Below are 20269 nucleotides of genomic sequence, written 5' to 3'. Positions count from 1 at the left end.
TGAGACTCCAACTCAAAAAAAAAAAAAAAGAATGCCAACTGGTGACTGGAGGGAGTGGGGAGGTGAAAATTACCCTTTTATAACCATCATTGTAAGGCTGTTTGGGACAAGTTTGATGAGGAATAAGATATTTGTATGATCTCAAAGTAGATGAACATGAGTTGCTTAGTAGTGGCAGGAGAGGACAGAGTGACCACAGAACAGGAAGAAAGCAGACAAAATGAACACTTTACATGAAAGAGGGGACAGCAACTGGCTCTGGAAATACGCCCAGGAGGTGACGGCCTCTTCTGTGGTGTCCGGGTGGGGTGGAGGTGGTGCACATGGAATCTAAACGTATCAGTGATGGGGGATGGCAGGAGCCAGGTCTCCACTGTGTGGCAGTGAGCAGATAACAAGGAGGCAGCTGCAGTCCATCCATTCACAAGGCAGTGGATTCGAGTCAGAGAAACTAGTACAACTAGTGTTTAGTTTAATCTGGATATAGATGGTTTTATAGAAAATGTGTAGATGCGTATTTCTATGGTCTTGTACACATACATACATACGTTTTCCTGATCTGTCAACTAGAGCATCTAGAAGGGCAGTAACACCCCAGCAACAATGGGCCCTTCCAGAACCAGATCCCAATCTCTAATAGCTTCCAGTGGGAAGAACCAGGGCTCCTTGGAGAAGCAGCTCTAGGACTGGACAGGAGATGCACAAGAAAAGCCTGAATCACCTTGTGGTTCCAGAAAGTAAGGAAGTGCAAAAACGAAAACAAAAAACAGAATAAGGAAATCCCTAAGGGTGGAAGACAAAGAAGCCAACTGGAAGAGCTCCAGTGGCCAAAGTTGGAACAATTTGAGAAAATAAAATAAAGTATTGGATTATAGCCCGAATTATAAAGTAAATATCTACTCGTCTACACTGACATAAATAAATAATTGAGTAAATAAATAACTGGAGAAGAGACAATCTCTTGTGCCGAACTCCAGACATTGGCACAGCTATGCCATGGAGTTTTTGGTCCTGAGGAGAGGGAACGCAGCTCTGCACCCTGAGTGTGGCTGCTATGACCTCTTTCCAAAGAGTGCCATGTGGAAATGGGGGGAAGGAAGGAGGGCAACCTACAGTGGAGAAACCTGAGAGACACCACTGAAGGCAGGTAGTGAAGGCGACACTAACAGCACGCCCCTGGATACAAGATGACGAAAACAGCACCTTGTGATCTTCCTCCTCCTCCTTTCTAATACCAGGTTAATCATGAGAAAAGCATCGGAGGAGTCCCCTGGAGAGACTTCCTGCAAAACACCCGAGCAGTGCTCCTCAAGCCAGCCAGGTCCCCACACAAGGCAAGTCTAAGACACTGCCATGGCCAAGACAGCTTGGGTGACAGCCCACTCGGGATGCCTTGTCACAGAAATCCACCCTGAATGGAATCCTGGAACAGAAGAAGGACACTGGTAGAAACCAGGGAAATCTCAGGAAGGGACTGATTCTGGTGAACAGGAACACATCACTATGTGTGTGTCGCTGATCAATGTGCATGCTGGAGTAAGATGCCAGTGGCAGGGACACTGGATGCAGGGCACATGGAAACTGTGTATAGTGTTCATTTTTCTGCAAATCTAAAACTATTCTAAGAGATAAAGCTTATTTAAGATAAAAGCCAAATCCATGGCAGCAGAACAGCTTGTGCTCACCATTCCTGCAGAATATCCCTACATACCAGAGATGACCTCACTCTTTCTGATCTGGCCGTTCTCCAAGGCTCGTGGGACACATAGCACAGCCTGATAGGATGTGGTGGCAGAAAAAGAAGCAGGGTGAAATACTAGTAACAAGAGGTACTGTTCTAGAACCTTCCAGTCCATGAAAGTAACAAGGAGTATCATTCCAGAACCTGCTGATCCATGTAAGCAACAAGAAATACCATTCTAGAACCTTCCAGTCTATATAGGTAACAAAGAGTACCATTCTAGAACCTTCTGGTTCATGTAATAAGGAGTACTGTTCTGGAACTTTCCAGTGCACGTAAGTAACAAGGAGTACCTATCCAGAACCTGCTGGTCCATGTAAGTAACAAGGAGTACTGTTCCAGAACCTTTTGGTCCATATAAGTAACAAGGAATATTATTCCAGAAACTTCTGGTCCATATAAGTAATAAGGAATGCTATTCCAGAAGCTTCTGGTACACATAACTTCACTTCTTTTAATGCAATAACCTTATTTTGAATTATTCTGAGTTATATTTATCTTCAAATTGTTCATTTTTAAAGCAAAACTCTGTGACCCTTGGAAAGATAACAATGTTGAACAAAGTAGCCTTAACTATTACTTGGTTGAAAAGCCATCCAAAATCACACATTCCTGGAAACCAAGATGGTCTTTGGACATATAATTGAGAACTGAGAAGGAAATTAATTGCATAAGCTGAATCTTTGCAGTTTTTTTCTACCCAAAGCTCAAGGCAACATTGTTAATTTTGACTGGGTGCAGTAGCTCACGTCTGTAATCCTAGCACTTTGGAAGGCTGAGGTGGGAGGATCGCTTGAGACTAGGAGATTGAGATCAGCCTGGGCAACATGGTGAGACTACTGTCTCTCAATAAATCAAAAAACTAGCCGGGCATGGAAGCACCTGTAGTCCCAGCTACTCAGGAGGCTGGGAAGGAAGGATCACTTGAGCCCAGGAGATCAAGGCTGTGGTGAACCGTGACTGCACTACTGCACTTCGGTCTGGGAGACAGAGACAGAGTGAGGCCCTCACTCAAAAAACCAACAACAAAAACCAAACCAAAACAAAACTAAAAACCCATGTCATTAATTATGTCATTTAACATTTTTCGTATTTGAATATATTAGTTTGGGTTTCTGACTGTATTATCTAAAGTTTCTACTACTCATCATATTTAAAGGCCACTTATGGTGTATAGCCTCTATGCTATGCAAAGATGAGGCTAAAATGTTCTCCATCTACCTGTCCTTGAGTGCAGGAAGAAGCAGCTGTGTGGCCGGCACCACAATGAGAGCATTTGGGGGAAGTGAGGGGAAGTAAGGCGAGCTCATCCTCGGGGAGACCCCAGAGAGCAGTGGGGCATGGTCTAGGACAGACAGGCTTCCGCAGCCACAGCTCAGAAGAGTACTTGGGACAGGCATGGAGGCTGAGGTGGGAGGACCTAGGGGCACTGAGTGAGGCTGGATTCAAATTCAGCAAGATAGTCAGGAGCCAGACTCTGAGCCCAGATTTCAGGAAGCTCATTCAGGTCACTGCTTCCTGTGGCCTGTCCTATCCACCCAGGGCAGCTCTGAGCAGGAGAATCTTGACTTTTGCAGGACTGGCCCCAAAATATCAATCCAGGGGAAAGGGCACATTTTTGTTCCCATAGAGAGTGGTTTTGGGTTGGCGAACCTGGGCAAGAGCCCTACCTCTGCCACATGTCTCCAGGGTGCTGTTCGAAAAGCTGCTTCACTTCTGAGCCCCGGCTACTCAGCAGCACAATAGGGCCACCTCAGAGGTAACAACGCACCTAGTGGACCTTCCTCTCGGACCTCCCTCCCAGCCCCCACCGCCATCTCTCTTCACATGGAGGGGCAGAAGTAAGGCTGCTGATGTGCAGACAGACCCAGACTGCTGGGTCTAGGTTGGGGATGCCAGTGTTCATGGAAGACGAGTCACCGCAACAGCTAACAAGGTCCCTGAGCGGGCCCCGTGCCTCTCACACTCAGGAGAGCCCAGGCTCTCGCCCGAGAGGGCCCTGTCTAATCAGATCCAACCCAGTCATGCACTAAGGGGGAGTATCTAGTACTTCTAAAGTCTAGTGATGAAAGGACTTCGTAATTCCCAATGTAATAAGTGCATGTAAGAGAAAACTGGGACACCTCAAAGATACATGATCAATTATACCTCAATAAAGCTAGGCAAATAATGGAGATTTAAAAAAAGAGAAAACAAAAAAGTTCTTAGTGGCAACATTTTTATAATTTAAGGCAGGTATCACTTTTGCTGTCTCTCCCACAACCAGAATAATGGTTGTCACTAACGAGAGGTTGTGGCGTGTCAGGCATTGTTTTAACAATGCTATGCTCTAAGTACTGCCAGGATAGTTACATTGCAGATGAGAAAATTAAAACACAGAAAGTGAAATACCTTGCTCGGGGCCACATGACACATGAACCCAGTCAGTCAGTCTATGGAGTGCAGGCCTAGACCACTGTGGAGGAGCATTCATGTCTCGCATTTGCCTTGTAAGATAGGGCCCGGTGTTACCAACAAAACAGAGGGTTGTGGTTAACACCAAGGACCTCTTGGGGCACAGATACGGGGGCCTGTTTGATAGCCCATGCCTGGACAAACAGACAGCGCCCGGTTAGAGAGACTGTCAGACTAGAACCCGAGGACATTTTGCTTGGATGAAAAGAAAGTTTATTAAAAGTTTATAAGGTCACCACAGTTGAATATCCCCAAAAGGGTGTTGGTATAAGCTGGCCGATGTATCCCAGCACAAAATAAAAATAAAATCCTGTATTTCATGGAAATGGAAAACTTGCCAGGTGCATTCAAATGCCGCATGTGTGCAAAGTGTCATTAATATTCTCATACAACCCTCGGGGGGGGTCTCTGCTTCCAGTCCAGCAAGTGGTCCTGAGTCGTTGAGCACCCATACTCCCTTCGCAGCTTCACGCATATCTCTGATGCGGCCCCTGTGGACCATGGCCTGTACCTAACACCTCTCTGGGCCCCCAAGGACAATCACTGCTAAATGCTGAGTTCCTGTTTACGAGAAAGTGACACGTGAATGAGCAAGCCTTGCCAGATGGGCCCTACAGTCCTTCACCTGCCAACAGGAAGGTGGAGGGGGAACAGAACAGCAATGGCAGGCGAGGCCACAGGCTCCATGGCGGCCGGGTTACAAGGATGCAGGAGGGCAGGCAGGATGAACTCTGGGGAGGCCGGGAGCACAAGGGCCTTCGAAGCTCTGGCCAATTCCTGCTGTTCCTTACATTTTTTAAAAAGAATAGGAACAAACGGCACCCAGTGATGCCCATGTGTCTCCGTTGTCCAAGCCTGGGTTCCAGACAAGCGTCACCACGTACCGAGTGGGCCAGTAAGCAAGGACCCAGACAGTGGGGCCTGCTGGTCAAGGTCACAGATCTGCATGCCCCCAAGGCCCAGGAGGAGAGGGGCCAAAGCACCTGAGAAGACAGCATGGACAGCTCCTCAGGACCCTCCGAGGGCTCAGATGGAGGGACTCTGCAGTGGAGCTGCTGGATGATTGTGTGTGTATGGCAGACTCGGGACGGCCCAATGGCATCCTGCAGGGAGTGGTGTGGAGAGAAGCCAGTGTGGTACCTGACTCCTTTGGAGGCTGGTGGCCTCAGCAGCCCCACCACACGCCTCAGCAGCCCTACCACCCATGTGACAGGAGCACACCCGTTGGTCACAAATGCACCAGGGATGAACGTTACATCCCCAAGAGCAGACGTCAGTGAGGGACATCCATACAGGCAGCTGCCAAGACCATGCTGGTTCCCTTTGTCTTTTTTCCCAAAGCAGTCCCTGTCGCCAGTGCTTCAGCTGCCACCATCACAGCACATTATGCATCTAACTCAGCCCTGACTCCACAGGCTCATGGAAGGAATAACTGCCCAAGGCTCACTAACTCAATGGCAAACTGTCCTGGGCTCTGACATCCGACCCTGCTGTGTCGACAAGCTCTAGCTCCCTCACTGTGAAAGGAAAACAGTGTCCCAGGAGAAAGCCCATCCTGGGGGCTTCAGTTATGACATGGAATAGCTGTGTTGTAACATGCAGTCAGGAATGACCAGGTCCACAGTGGGGAGGCCAAGCCAGGGCCTCTCATTCAGAATCTGCAGGCAGTGCACAGAGACCAGGACCTTGGGTGGGGGCCGAGGTGGGCCTGGGTTAGACCACAGCCCTTCTCTAGTGGCTATGTGATGTCCCTGTGTTGGGACTCTGAGCTCACCTTTCCCATCTGTAAAAATGAGTCATCATGTCTCCTTCACAGGAATGCTGTGAAGATTTAATGAGGGAAGGTGTGTCAGGCATCTCACAAGTATCCCAGAAATAGTAGCTATGCTTACTGTGACTATTATGGTAACTTACGGCTTCTTTATATAGGAAACCCAAGACCAATTTCTTAGCTGTGAGGTTGCCTGTACCACACCTATAATTGCTGTCCAAGGACCCTCGAGGCTCCTATTAAACCATTGTAGAAGGACGGTTCATGGACACAAGCTCTGCTGTGAACACCAAGAGGCCCTCCATGATGGCAACCCAGGTCAGTGGCCCGGGACCTGCAGTGCACCAGGGTGTGAGGTCTTGGTACCTCGAGTGGGTGATATCCAGGGAGTAGCCCTCCCATGCCTGCTCCAAGGGCTCCAGATGGAACCCTGATTGGCTAACTCTGTTGTCCACTCTCTTCTTCAACCTTCTATTCTCCAAAGTTAAGTTCAGCTGGGAAATCTGTAATATTGCACCTGTGTGGGGTGTCAGAGAATACCCTGAAATTGGGGCAGAGCTTCCTCCTGTGCCCTCACTCATTCAGTGAGCATCCACGAAGGGCATTCCACACCCCTACAGGTACCTCATTCATTCAGTGAGTATCTGCCAAGGGCCTTCTATGAGCCCACACAACCACGAGTGAGCAAAACCCGCTGAGATCATGGTCAGGAGGGCAGGCAGACATGGTGGCTGCTCCAACATGCCACATCCTGTGCTCACTGCAGAGCACACAGTGCCCTTGGGTCTCAGAGCTCGTCTGGGGGCTCCAACAGGCAAACATGGGGAGGAGTGGTATACATTGGGCTGCAGGCAGTTGACTGGGTGGGGCTGGGGAATCTGCTGGAGGGAACAGCTCGTGCAAGGATCCGACGTCTGAAGGAGAGGAAGCATGTATGGAAGTGAGAGGCCTGCGCTGGATAGGGAGGATGAAAGCTGAAACAGCCTTCAGAAGGGGAAGGTGACCATGGAAACTAGTCTCCCCTATTCTGAGGAGTCAGGCAATGTGCGCCAACACTGGCCCTGCGGTGGGTGAAGCCCACCATTTGGTAACTGTTTCTAGCTCCTCCCTACCCTGGAGAGTAATAACCCAGATTTTTTTTTTTCCAGCCTGGACATGTACATTTTTGCTATTCTATTATTTTAAGCAAAATACTGATTTTTTTCACTGCCAAATTGCAAAACAAGAGTTCTGTCCTAAAAAAACAAGTCAATCTGAAAGCCAATATACATATGTTCCCAGAACGTTTTTCACACGTTTACGCTGAGCTTGAAATACATTTAGGCATCAACTGGCTCAAGAAAGAGTTGTAAAGATAACAACAATAAGGAAGTCATTAAGGATTTGACATTCTGATTGTGACTTGCACATACTGTACCCCAAATTCCAACAAGTACACCTCGGTGGCCCTTATCCCACCCTAAACTCAGTGTCCAGCTGCCCCGACATGTAACAGCTTCAGCACGGTCACTCCAATACCTGGAAGGGCTGCTGCCCTGCAACGCTACAATCAGCCCAAAGTCAAAGCCATTAAACGTCCACTTCCAAAGTAAAAGGCTATACTCTCTCGATGACATCATGCTGTCTGGGGTCTGTGTTCTCAGGAACAACTTGAAATCATCAGGAGTGCGGTGTGCAGCTCCCACAGGGACAGTCACAAGGCAGGGTGAGAGCATGTTTGCTGATTTCTCTCAGGTGTGAGGTTATGGGATGGAAAGAGGAGGGTGGGCATGAGAGTAAAGCTGATAAATAATAATAAAGGCACAATTCCAGAGCACACTGGTATCTGGAAGCCTGTTTCTGGAATCAACATTGAAAGCAGTCTACTTTAGTTAAATACATGCTTTCTTTCCTAAATACGAAACAGAACCCAGACATGCTGCACTGTAACTGCAGTGCTGTTGTTTACTTGGGGTGCTGTTTCCATGCTGTTCCAGAAAGGGTGTGCCTTCCCAGCTCGGACGCACCCAGTCACATTTTAACTATAAGAAAACTTGCTTGGCCAAAGACCGACTGCCTTGCAAGGTGGTGATTTGTACACAAGAGAAAACCCAAACCCTACATCAATGTGTGAAAAGAACAGTTCAAATTTAACTGGTTTTCTTACCTACCACAACAGAATACAGAATACGAGAATAAAGAGTTCAGTCATGGCAGAGTATAATTTGGCTGAAACCACAGCTTCAAAAATTAAAGCCCTATGCCATTTTGCATGTTGGAAAATGTGAATTGCTAATGAACGCTGTAACAGGTCGGTTTCTTCAGGCAGCTGGCTCCATCAGGCGGGTGGCAGTTCAAGGGCCTGACCATGAGGTGCAGGCTTGTGTCTCATGTTTAACAAAAGGAAAGGAAAACAAGGAGAGGGGATTATTCATAAACATGCCAGTGAACACCTCCATCCACAGGACCAATTCAGCGCAGGTGCTGAGCTCAGAGACACAGGTAGTGCGTGGAAGCAGGGACGCCAGACTTCCCTGGGACGCCACTTAAAACTGAACTTCCAGATGCCAGCCAATAGCACCATGGCTGCATGCACACTCCTTTTGGTTTTATCTACTTCCAGTTTTAAAAATGTTGACCTTCCATTCTCACATCATAGACTAAGTCAAAGCCTAGAGCTTGTTACATCTCTTTATAATTTTTTCTGCTGCAATTTTAGGCTGAAATGGCTATACCTAAATATTTTTTTATCCCACCCAAGATCCTAAAGACCCTCCTTATGGGCTTAGAAAATTCTACTTATATTCTGATTAAGAGTAATTTTACGCCGGGCTCGGTGGCTCAGCCTGTAATCCTGCGCCTTTGGGAGGCTGAGGTGAGTGGATTGCCTGAGCCTGCGGGTTTGAGACCCGCCTCATCTCTACAATAAATCAAAAAAAATCAGCCGGGCGTGGTAGCGCGTGCCTGTAATTCTGGCTACTCGGAAGGCTGAGGCGGAAGGATCGCCAGAGCCCAGCAGGCGAGGCTGCGGTGGCCGGGAGTGGCCACTGCACTCCAGCCTGGGCAACCGAGTGAGACTCCAACTCAAAAAAAAAAAAAAAAAGAGTAATTTTACTTTTCGGGAATAACATCTCCTAGAACATGGGATATGGATTCAGCACCAACATTCTCAATAACTTCCTCTCCAGGGTCAGTTTTAATATCTTTCTGTTGACCACATTCCTGTGCCTTCTTTATTTTAGCCACAATGACCAAACGACATCAATTACAAAACATGTTAGGCAAAATCCTGCCTGATACCTTCACCTGGGAGGCATTTATGGAGATCTGACTTTATACTTAACAGTAGATTTTGCACCAAATACACATCAAAATACTGACAGTAGTTGCATCTGGGTGGTAAGTTTATAGATAATTTTAAATTTTATCCTATGTTTGTTAAAAAGCAAAAGGTCTAAATGAATAAGTATGGCTTCTGTAATCAGGAAAAAATCCAATTCTAAATATTTTTAAAGATACTAAAAACATATAGGAGGCTTAAAATTCACCCAAATGACAATCCCTGCCCTTTTAAAGCTTATATTCAAAGAATTACATACAATTAATTACACAACCACACATGATAGGCACAATGATGATCAATTGGGATGGTGACAGGCAATGGCATGGTGCTATAATCCCAAGAATTTTTTTTTTTTTTTTTTTTGAGAAAGCAGGATTTATTAAGAGGACAGAAAAGCTCCCACAGTGGGAGCACTAGTCAGCAGCTGCTCTGATGCTGTTTCCTCAGACAGTAGAGAAAATTCCAGACAATTATTTTTAGGCACACAAAAACCTACTCTTGAAGCAATTATTCAGGTGTCATTGACATTTTCATTTATTTAAAAGTGAAATATCAAGCTCAAGAGAGGAAAGACAGGATAGTGATTTTTTTAATATAAATATCTAAGCCTGGTTTTTAGCAAATGTTATTTTTTTTTTTGAGTTGGAGTCTCACTCTGTCACCCAGACTGGAGTGAGGTGGCCGCTCCCGGCCACCACAGCCTCAACCTGCTGGGCTCCGGCGATTCTTCTGCCTCAGCCTTCCAAGTAGCTGGAATTACAGGCATGCGCTACCACGCCCGGCTAATTTTTTTGATTTATTGTAGAGATGAGGTCTCGCTGCCCAGGCAGGTCTCGAACCCGCGGGCTCAGGCAATTCACTCACCTCAGCCTCCCAAAGGTGCGGGATTACAGGCTGAGCTACCGAGCCCGGCAGCAAATGTTCTTATGGTGGACATACCTGTCACACTTGTCAGAATCCCTTCCTTTGTGGAGTCACTCCAACTCTTACTCCAAGTAGCAATCATAGTCTGTCACCGAAGGCATTAAACCCACTGCCCTTTCTCCAAGCCCATCCTCTGCCCCTTCCTTGTGCACACACAGTATGGTCACATGATGTGGCTGCAGGCTACCCCAAGTCCCTGAGTGACTGAGGACCGGTCAGCATCCTCTCCTGGGACTGACCTACACCTTGTGGCAGAAAGGAGCCCTCCTTTGCCTGAGCTGCTGTTCTGGCATGACGTCCACCAGGAGTGGCTGGGCAGGACACAAGGCCACACAGAGGCAGTTGTGTCAGGGAAGAACAAGGCCAGCAGCTCAGAGGAAGGTGAGTTGGGAAGGTATGGAGTCTGGGCTGAGGAACATGAGCAAAATGTGCGGCCCAATCCTCCCCCCCAGCCCTGTCTCAGGGGGCCCAGTGTGTGGATTTTAATTCTTGAAGCTTGATGAAGGGTTCTGCAGGGAAAAGGTCACGGCAGCAACCAGAGAAGCAGGTTCACGTGTGGCCTCTCCACTGCTCTGTCTCCAGATATTCCACATGAGAAAACAAGCCTTGACTATCAAGGAAGATGCTTAAAGGGAAGGCATTAAGTAAAACTAAATGCGAGAATACGAGCCTGGAATCAGTGAGCATGGTGGATGGGTGGGCAGGCAAGAGGTAAGGGACATCAGAGAAGGGCCTGGGCTCATGCATGTCTGAGGAAAGACACATCTTTGGAGATACGCAAAGAGCATCTCAGGGGAATGAACTGGACTGCAGGGAGTCGCCGACCATTGGGGCGGAGGTGGTCAGGGATCCCGCTGTTCCCTCCTAGGGGCAGTGCATCCCTGAAAAGACAGTAGTCCTGGGGAGGAGCTGATCTGGGGGTGGGGTGGGGTCTTGATTCAGATAAGGTCAGAACCACAGAAGGTGGAGAAGGAAGAGACTTTAGGTGTCTAACACAAGATTCTCTGTTCTGATAAAGATCCTGGGTCAACAGCAAGCCAAGTGTCTTTCAGGTCATAGGTCCAGGCATTTGGGGAGTAGAAATCAGCCCCCTCCCATCTTTTACCCACACCATGGTACCGCTCTGTCCTCTCTGATGCGGTCAAGCAGCTGGACTTGGATTCTGTGTGTTCCACTTCTTCTCTTCATGATGAAGAGATTTACATCCCATCAAATGTGAAGTTGACAAAAATCAGTAACGACTGATCTCTTAAGCGATTAATTGTATAATCACGTATACAATTATTGCTGCTGGCATTGTGCACAGCTGGCATTGTGACAGACACAAAAAACAGCACATGGACAGCACTTCTCATGCGTTTGTACACATTTAAATATCACTGCCAGAAGACCTGTTCCAGGGCCTCAGTCAGGAAGAATCCGTTCTGCGATGTGCATGGAAAAATTAAGTCTGAGAGAAAGTGATTTGTGGTGATCCTTTAATATGTTACCATAACCACTTACCTACCTACCATGACAGGCAGTTCTATCTTTCTACATAGCTTGTGATATATTTTAAATATGTATTAAACACTTTCAACTTCCCTTGATATAGCTGTATGGTAATATGTGCTGTGGTTAACTATTTTAACATGTTGGATAGTAAAACTAAATGTAACAGTTCCAACATTTCTCATGGGAGTGATTTAGGGCAGACATGTGTTCTTCATCAAGGTTTCCAGAAGAAAGCACAGAAATCAAGAGAAAAAAAAATAGACCCTATTTTCCAAACAGTGTTGCAAACCGTAATAGAAAACAACAGTCCTGAAAGCTGTTTTTTGTTTAGTTTTGTTTTGTTTTGGCAGTCCTGAAACACTAGAAAGAGCGATGCAGGCCTTAATGGAAAGGCCTAGTCCTGGATGTCCAAGGAAGGAGAACCATGAATCAGAACCACGAGAGGGCAAAACCCTTCTGAATGAGTTTCCCCACACCCAAGGGCTTTCTGCAGCTGAGCGGGGGCCTCCACAGCGTGGCACTGTGCAACTGTCACCCGCTGCACCAAGGGTGGGTTCCAGGAAGGCTGGCGACAGACTCTGAGGGCCATTTTCCAGGCTCCATGGCAACATCCTTATCATTGACACGGCGGGCATGTGCTCGAGATTTAAGGAACAATTTCTCAAGGGAAAGATTTCTGAAATCTTGAAAACTGTTTTCAGTTGGAGTGTCCTTAGGAGCAGACATATGCAGAAATCGTATTCTGAACTCTAAGGAATGACTGAGGGGAACTGTGAGGTGAGAGAGGGGCACAGGGGAGACACACAAAAGCTCAAGAGCAGCAGTGCTTCCAGCTGCTCCCAAGTCTCTGGTGGGAAGTCCTTCCCGTTCCAAGAAGGCTAGCCTCCTGCAAGGCTGGGAGTCCTTGGCCAAGCATAAAGAAAGTTTTGTTTGAAAGACACCTCCTCTAACACCATAAAGAACACGTCAATAACTTATTCATGGAGATGAAAGTTTTTTAATTAAGTGGCAGCCATGAATAGAAATATTCATTTACTTGGTCTGTGCTTACCTGAAAGAAGAGGAAAGCTGTCATAAGCAAATCACTGCGAAGAGACTAACTGGCTGAAAACAGTTTTCAAGATTTCAGAAATCTTTCCCTTGAGAAATTGTTCCTTAAGTCTCGAGCACATGCCCGCCATGTCAATGATAAGGATGTTGCCATGGAATCTGGAAAACAGCTCTCAGAGTCTGTCACCAGCCTTCCTGGAACGTGGCCTTGCTGTACTACGGATGGGAGCATGGACGCTTGCCTTCGCAAGTTGTTGCAAGTTGGGCTGAGAGCACCATGGCCACCTTCCGCAACCCAGTGAAAAGCACATCCCAAGCCCACCCTGGCTCACGGCTGACAGAGGAGCTCTCTCTATCAGAGGTCAGCTGGGGAAGGTCAGCGAACCCTGGCGGAGAGCTGAGGAGACGACACCCACCTTCCCAGGGTCCTTCAGGACAGTGAATTCCGCCTACCTGTCGATGGACACTTGAGAGGTTCCACATCTTGGTTACTCAGATTCACACTAATTTTTTTTGGAAACACCTTCACAGACATGCCCAGAATAAGGCTTTACTTGTGTATTCCTCAACCCAGTCAAGTTGACACCTAGAAGTATATCCCCAGATTGACCCTTGGCAACCTGGCACATGTACATCTCCTGAAACCACACCTGAGTAAAGACAGCCACACGGCAATAGTCCACCTGACATGATGCCACTGTCTTGGGTCTGGCTTTGGGGATTTTTGAAATTAGGAGTTTGGACTTTAAGGATTCTGATCTTTTGAGATTTCATTGTAGGAATTATGACCTTCAGGGTGTATCTTTCGGGATTATGATCCATACCTGTAAAACTATAGCATTCTTCAAAAAGTAGAATTCTTATATCGATTAGTTGCTTGTTGTCAATAATTCATTTTAATCGAATGTTCATCAACCACAAAATGAACACAAAGCATAAAATACATTTTGCTGCTCAGTCACAAAAAGGCCAAGACCATATACACACACTGGGATAACCCAAGGCAACCCTGCAGGTAACTTCTTTGCAAAAGTCAGGTCAGCCCAGTTCCAGCACATGCCCAGCGAATCTACATGGCAATTCAGTCCTCCCAACACACACTGGAATATCCCTTCCTAGACTCCAACATGGAGTCACACTGCCCGGTATTGTGCTACTGCTTTTTATTCTGGGATGTAAATTAAACATTACTCTCAGCAGCTAGCTTTACAAAGAAACTCTTCTTTTCAGGACATTTGACTTTTCAACATACTTTTAATGTATACGTCTAGGTCTATACTGGTCAAATAAGTCTATTTTTAGAAATAAAACTCTTAGGCTGGGCACAGTGGCTCACACTTATAATCCAAGCACTTTGGAAGGTAGAGGTGAGAGAATTGCCTGAGCCCAGGGGTTTGAAACCAGCCTTGAAAACTTGGCGAGACCTCGCCTCTACAATAAATCAAAAAATTAGTTGGTCGTGGTGGCACATGCTTGTGGTTCCAGCTGCTTGGAAGGCTGGGGCAGGAGGTCGAGGCTGCGGTGGCTGTGAGCATGCCACTGCATTCCAGCCTGGGTGACAGAGGGAGACTCCGACTCAACAAAAAGAAGAAGAGGAATAAATAAAATTCCTTTGGTTGATAAATGAGTGTGTGTGTGCATGCATGCGTGTGTGTGTGTGTTTGTGTGTGTGTGTGTTTCAATAGTAAGTTCACTTATGTCCAACTTAAGTAACACATCATCTCCACCCTGTTTAAATTGTACATCCAAAGTTCATCTAGACAGTAATATATACTTAGCATTACAAAACACTCCAAACTTTAAAAATACACTAACGTTTCCACAAATTCTTATTTTTTTAATCTTCGACCTCTGAGTTTATACATTTTTATAACATAAACATGAATGCAAACAAGTATTTTAAAGGCACAAAATGCAATATTCTGAGCATCCATAAGTAGAGAAACTAATAAAACAGGAAATGCGAGGCCAAGGACAACTTGAGCAAAGCCTAAATGAACACTCTGATGGCGTGACTGGTTCCAAAAACAAAGCAACAACATACAAAAGTTACAGAAAACCATCCAAATAACCTCAGTGAAAACACATTATCCTTGTTATCTGTTTCGGAAATTATGCATCTGATGAATAACTTCTAAGTAAATTCTTCTAGCTTTCAAGTTTACTTTGAATCAAAGCACTGTTCTAAGCACTGTATACATCATATTAAACCTCCCTAAGTCAATATTCATGGACAGCCAAACACACACACATGTAATCACATATGGCACTGCACTCAGTGAAATGGGAACAAGTCCTACACGTGTTTCTTCCATAGATTTTGAGTTGGCAAAAGTCTCTGTGCTCAGCAAGGAAGTATTTCATTTCTGGGGAAACTTCCTTCAGTTCCATCTCATCAGGGTTTATTTTCCAGAACCAAAAACAGGGAAGGTCAGCAGAGAATACAAAGCAAGGCACATGCGTGGGACACCAAGGTTGACAGTTATGACCTGGATCCCCCAGGGAGGTCCAGCAGGGGACCAGGAGAAGCTGGCAAATGTATGATCTGCCTCAGTCGGGCTTTCCTGAATGGAGAGGTCTACAAACACGCAAGTAGGTTTGCATGTGCACACACACACACGCGCACACACACACACACACATATGTTCACACATGCATGCACACACACATGCTCACACACACACATACTCATCAGTGAATGAGTGGAAATGTGATCTGTTCTTGAAGTGTTCATCTTCTACAGATAAGTTTCAATAACTTCTCACACTCAGATGCTAAATCCATATTAACAGAAATCAGCTTCAGCAACATATAAATAACAATGTGGAATCTAATACAAAATAACACAAATGGATGCCTCCATGAGTCAGAGTGTAGATATTATTGGAAATGAAAACAGATTTTATGATATTGAATCAAGTGTTTCCCCCAAATGAGCATAGCCTACTTTACTGGGATGCTGAGCTAATTTTGGACAGTACCTATTAATTCAAATTCAAAATGAAATATGAGAAGTCAAAATATAAAACTACTCCGGAAATTAGCAATTCCCAGTCCTGTAACATTGTGTAATATCTTAAAGTAACAGGTTTTTTTTTTAATTAAGTTTGAAATGATGACCACAAAGAGACTATACCCATAGCATCTCTTGAATGGGGCATACTACATTTTCTTTTTCCTTGCAGATAACATCATGCTCTGTATTTTCCTATTATCACAAGATATTGGCTCTAAAGAATATGAATCTGACATGCAATTAGAAAGAAGGCCATTTAACCCTACAGGCCATTTCACCTCCACACCTGGAAAAGACACTTCCTGCATGAAGCCCTCCAGCTTTGCAGGCTGGTTGGCAGGCCTCAGGTCCCAGCAACTCCAGACAGTGCCTCCTCCTGAAACAGCCCTCATTTCATACTGTCTTCTGGATCTGCGAGAGCATGTCCTACTCACTGTTAAACACTCACCTGTGATTTTCTGCAGCAAAGGTGACAACTCAGCCTCCTCGCAGAAGACCCGGGCCAATGAGTCCTTCACTTTTTCTTCAGTGTCACCCAGGTCTTTGTCTGCCACGACCTCTCCAGCAACAGAGTAAAGATAGATAAGGAGGGCCAGCAGCTCGTCAGGGCTGTAGTCAGTGTGGGTCCTCTGGGTGGAAGGCTTGATCATGGGCAACAGCTGACTTAACACAGCAGACAGCGCTGACTCTCCAATGCTCTGAAATGAAAGGTAAAGATGAGGTACCAAATACTGTCAGTCTTGTGCAGAGACAGAACTTATGCCCCTAGTCCAAAGACAGCTTACAAACAAATCTGCGATGTTCACTGACCACACTGCTTTCTACTTGTGTGTTTTTTGTACCGGAGAGAAAGAATACTGCAAGAAGTTTGGCATCAGCATTTTTGTTTTGAAAAACTCAGTTTATACAATAGCTAATCAATTTGCAGGCCCTATTGTATCATCTTCATATTGCTTAAGCAAATAGGAGTCCACTAATTTTAAAGATAAAAATGTAAGTATTTCAGACACTTGAAATTTTAAATAAAGATAGTATATTTGTGAAATAGTATGATTCTTAAGACAAACAACAATGGCAGAATCTATATATTCAAATGAGTGCTGACATCCTTCCAAGGAACCACCTCAGATTTCACAGCAAGCTCTTTTGAATAGTCTCTACATTGGAAATATAATTTAGAATATTTTTTATAACAACAAAAAGTCATGTTCTGCTAAAAGTGGTGAATAAGGGGTCACACTGGGTAAGTTGCTTTGGGTACAAGATTTCCTTGGGTGAATCTACAGATAATTCACATTAAAATTGTAAAAATGGTTTGCTTTGAGCTCTTCCACCAATTTCTTGAGTAATATTCGGCAAATAGCTTCAAAATTCTTTGTATGTAATAATAGTATTGCATTACTGTAGTAGCTGCATCACTTCCAAGAAACTATTTCTATATAACTATTTTTAGCACATATCCTGAGATTTTTTGGCACACAGATTAACCCTGTAAGATAAATCCTCACTATTTGTATTTATATTCAAATCAGAGCCTAAATCATGATAACTTGCAAGTTACATTATTCATTCAGAAGTGATCATTGAGTGCTTACTATATTTGAGTTATTTGTCTAGGTCTTGGGATGCAGCAGTGAACAGACCAAACTCCCTGTTCTCTCAGAGTTGCATTCTAGTTAGGGAAAACAAATAAAAAGCTAAAAGTAAAACAGAATCCACAGTCTCGCCTTATATGCAAGTTGACTTTCCATGACTTTACTCACCCATGGTTCAAAATATTATGCACAATGAGATACTTCGAAAGAGAGAGAGATTTATAAAACTTGATTACGGTTCATCGGTATAATTGCTCTGTCTTACTAGCTACCATCGTCTGTCTCTTGCCAAGTCTTGTTTATGAATTAAACTCTACCATACGTACATAAGCACAGGAAAACACAGCATCTAGAGGGTTCTGGAAAATCTCCCTGCAGACATTGGGCCTGCCATAGTACTGAGGCAGTAGATGTGCCATGGAGAAGGGGACGTTGGGGTGTGTGTGTGTGTGTGTGTGTACATGCCCCAGTGTACATAGGAAGTGTCATCAGAGGAAGGGAACACAGGTGAAGAAATTCCACAGACATCCCCTGGCTCTGAGGCGAAAGCTAACAGCGAGCCACTCTGTGTCCTTCTGTGCTGGGATGAGGGCCCCAAATGAGCTTTTCACTCACGTCATTTCAACACCTGGAAAAATGTGGCTACATCATCTCAAGGTGAAGGTTCACGAGTCTATTTTGTACACAAAAAACAGCTGTTACCATTTAACTCCACTAAGAATCTTGGCTGTTCACAACGTACCATGTAAAAGTAAATGCTCAGTCTTTGGGAGGAAGGGAGGATGGGTGGAGCAGACAGGACTCTGCTGTCCCATGGACGGGCACAGCTTGCAGGTATAGATGTTCTTGCCTCTGCAGGGCCAGCATAGGCAGGGTCCGAGGTACCTGGGACTGTCCCATGGTCCAGAGTGTTTCTAAGGAAGCTCAGGGTTCCTTCCTTGCATTACACGCTGTTATCAAGAGCAGTTTAAAGAAAGAGGCCTAAGTTTGGCTGTTAAAAGCGCTCACAGAGGCGCAGCGTTGGTTTTGGAGGCTTATTCCACCCAAATTCTCAGAGGATGACAAGCAGACTCCCTCCTCACCTGCCTTAGGCCTCATAGCTGGAAAACAGGGGTATTCATAAAGCATGTGCCCTGCAGGAGCCCACCTTCCTCAGAACAAAGGTGTTCTTTTAAGATGGTTGTAAAAAGTAAAGGCGAGTAGGATAGTCATTTGTTGAGATTAACTCGCTGGCATCTGGCCTTCAGAGCTTCATGCTCAAGTCCCTGATCTACGGCATGTGCTAGGAGAAAAATTCCCCAACAGTGAAACTCCAGCAGGTCATGGTGTGCATGCCAGTTGCTAAAGTTGCATTCTAAATCTGCTTATGTATCCCAAGAAGTCAGTAATGGAGTTGACTACACAGTCAAGAATATTGCCCAGTCTTAGAGAGGCACGGGATGGAGTGGAAATCAAAAAAGCCAGACCCCAACCCTGACTTCTCCTCTAACTAGTTTCTTAACTTCTCAGGACTTCATCTCCAACCTGACATGGCCCAGCCAGTGGATGGCTGAGCCACACATCATGGCATGCCAGGTCTCTGCCCCACTCTACCTTGGTGGTAGGAGGCGGTGATTCACATCCTGTTGGCCACTCAGCAAAACACAAATGCCCAGACATGACAAGCTCCCTCTGAAGACAGGTGGATAAATCCAGAAATGTCTGCAGACATGTGCAACACATTCCCTTACTCTGTTCACTGGAGTGTCTGGAAGCAGTGACACTGCAGGGGCCACAAGCACACCCAGTGGCCAGATCTTACTTTCTAACATCAATAGCAGGAACCAGAGATCCTGGGGAAATGGCTGATTCAGGGGTAGGGCAGGGAGACAAGATGCACCTGGAAGATCTTACAGAGGCAGAAAGGAAGAAAGTGCAAAAAGCCAAAAGGATGGGGACCTGCCAGAAACACAGGCACCAGCTGGAAAGCTCCATGACCAGCTGGATTGGTCTGCACAGCTGGAGGCGTGAGGTAGCATCTGACCACAGCCCAAAGGGTGCAGCGACCATTGTCAGGCTGTATGGATGGATGTAAATGACTGAATCCGTACATGAAAGAATGGGCAGAGTCACATCCTCCTTCCAGAAACCTGAGCACCCTGTGTAGATGCTTTTCCCTTCAGGAGCGAAGCTGATTCTCCGATTCTCCCACCCTGAAGGGGGCTGCATGTCGTGGCCTACTTTTAAGCAGTGTAGTATGGAAAAGGGGTCACTGTACTTGAGCATAACCAGTAACAAGTCACATGGATCTCACATGTCCCTGAGATGATGTCACCTCCCTATCATGATGGGATGAGAATAGTGAACAATACTTGGTAGCATCCCTCCCTCAAACCCACAACCCCAGTCCAACCATGACAAAGACATCAGATGAACCCTAGCTGAGGGACAGTCTACACAATGACTGGCCAGCACTCCTCAAAGTTGTGGGGATTGTGAACAGCCAGGAAAGACTAAGAAGCTGTCACACCCCAGCTGAGGCTAAGAAAACATGACTATTCAATGGACCCGCAGTGCCCAATGGGATCTGGAACATGGAAAGGACTTTAAGGAAAACTAATAAAATCTGAGTAAAGCCTGAAATGTATAGTTAATGTACCTATGTTGGCTTCTTAGTTTTGATGAACACATCATAGTACTATAAGATTCTAAAAATAAGGGGGCAGATACAGAGAAACTCTCTGCACTATCTTAGGCATTCTTCTGTAAATGAATGGGAGCGGTGGGGTGGAAAGAGGAAGGGAGGGGAGGAGATGAGAAGGATGGGAAGAGGGAAGAGAGGAAAGAGGAGGGGAAGGGAGGAAGGAAAGAGGAGGGAAGGGAGGAGAGGGGCGAAGAAAGGAGGGGAAGGAAGGGAAGGGGG

At 45.8% G+C, this 20269-nt stretch overlaps 1 protein-coding gene across 1 annotated transcript in view; it reads right to left on the bottom strand.

Moving 5' to 3' along the window:
- Positions 1 to 20269, bottom strand: part of LOC103256730 (sec1 family domain-containing protein 2-like) — a 152590-nt gene that overhangs the window by 124546 nt on the left and 7775 nt on the right. Inside the window, exon 5 of the mRNA XM_021710548.1 lies at positions 16221 to 16467. Within this exon, the coding sequence (XP_021566223.1) occupies positions 16221 to 16467 (247 nt within the window). The remainder of the gene's footprint in view (positions 1 to 16220; positions 16468 to 20269) is intronic.

Source organism: Carlito syrichta, unplaced genomic scaffold (genome assembly GCF_000164805.1).
Source record: "Carlito syrichta isolate Samal-C Ts95f unplaced genomic scaffold, Tarsius_syrichta-2.0.1 Scaffold79415, whole genome shotgun sequence".
NCBI classification, from domain to species: Eukaryota; Metazoa; Chordata; class Mammalia; order Primates; family Tarsiidae; genus Carlito; species Carlito syrichta.
The sequence above is the reverse complement of the archived record's forward strand: the minus strand, read 5'-3'. Positions and strand labels throughout refer to the sequence as shown.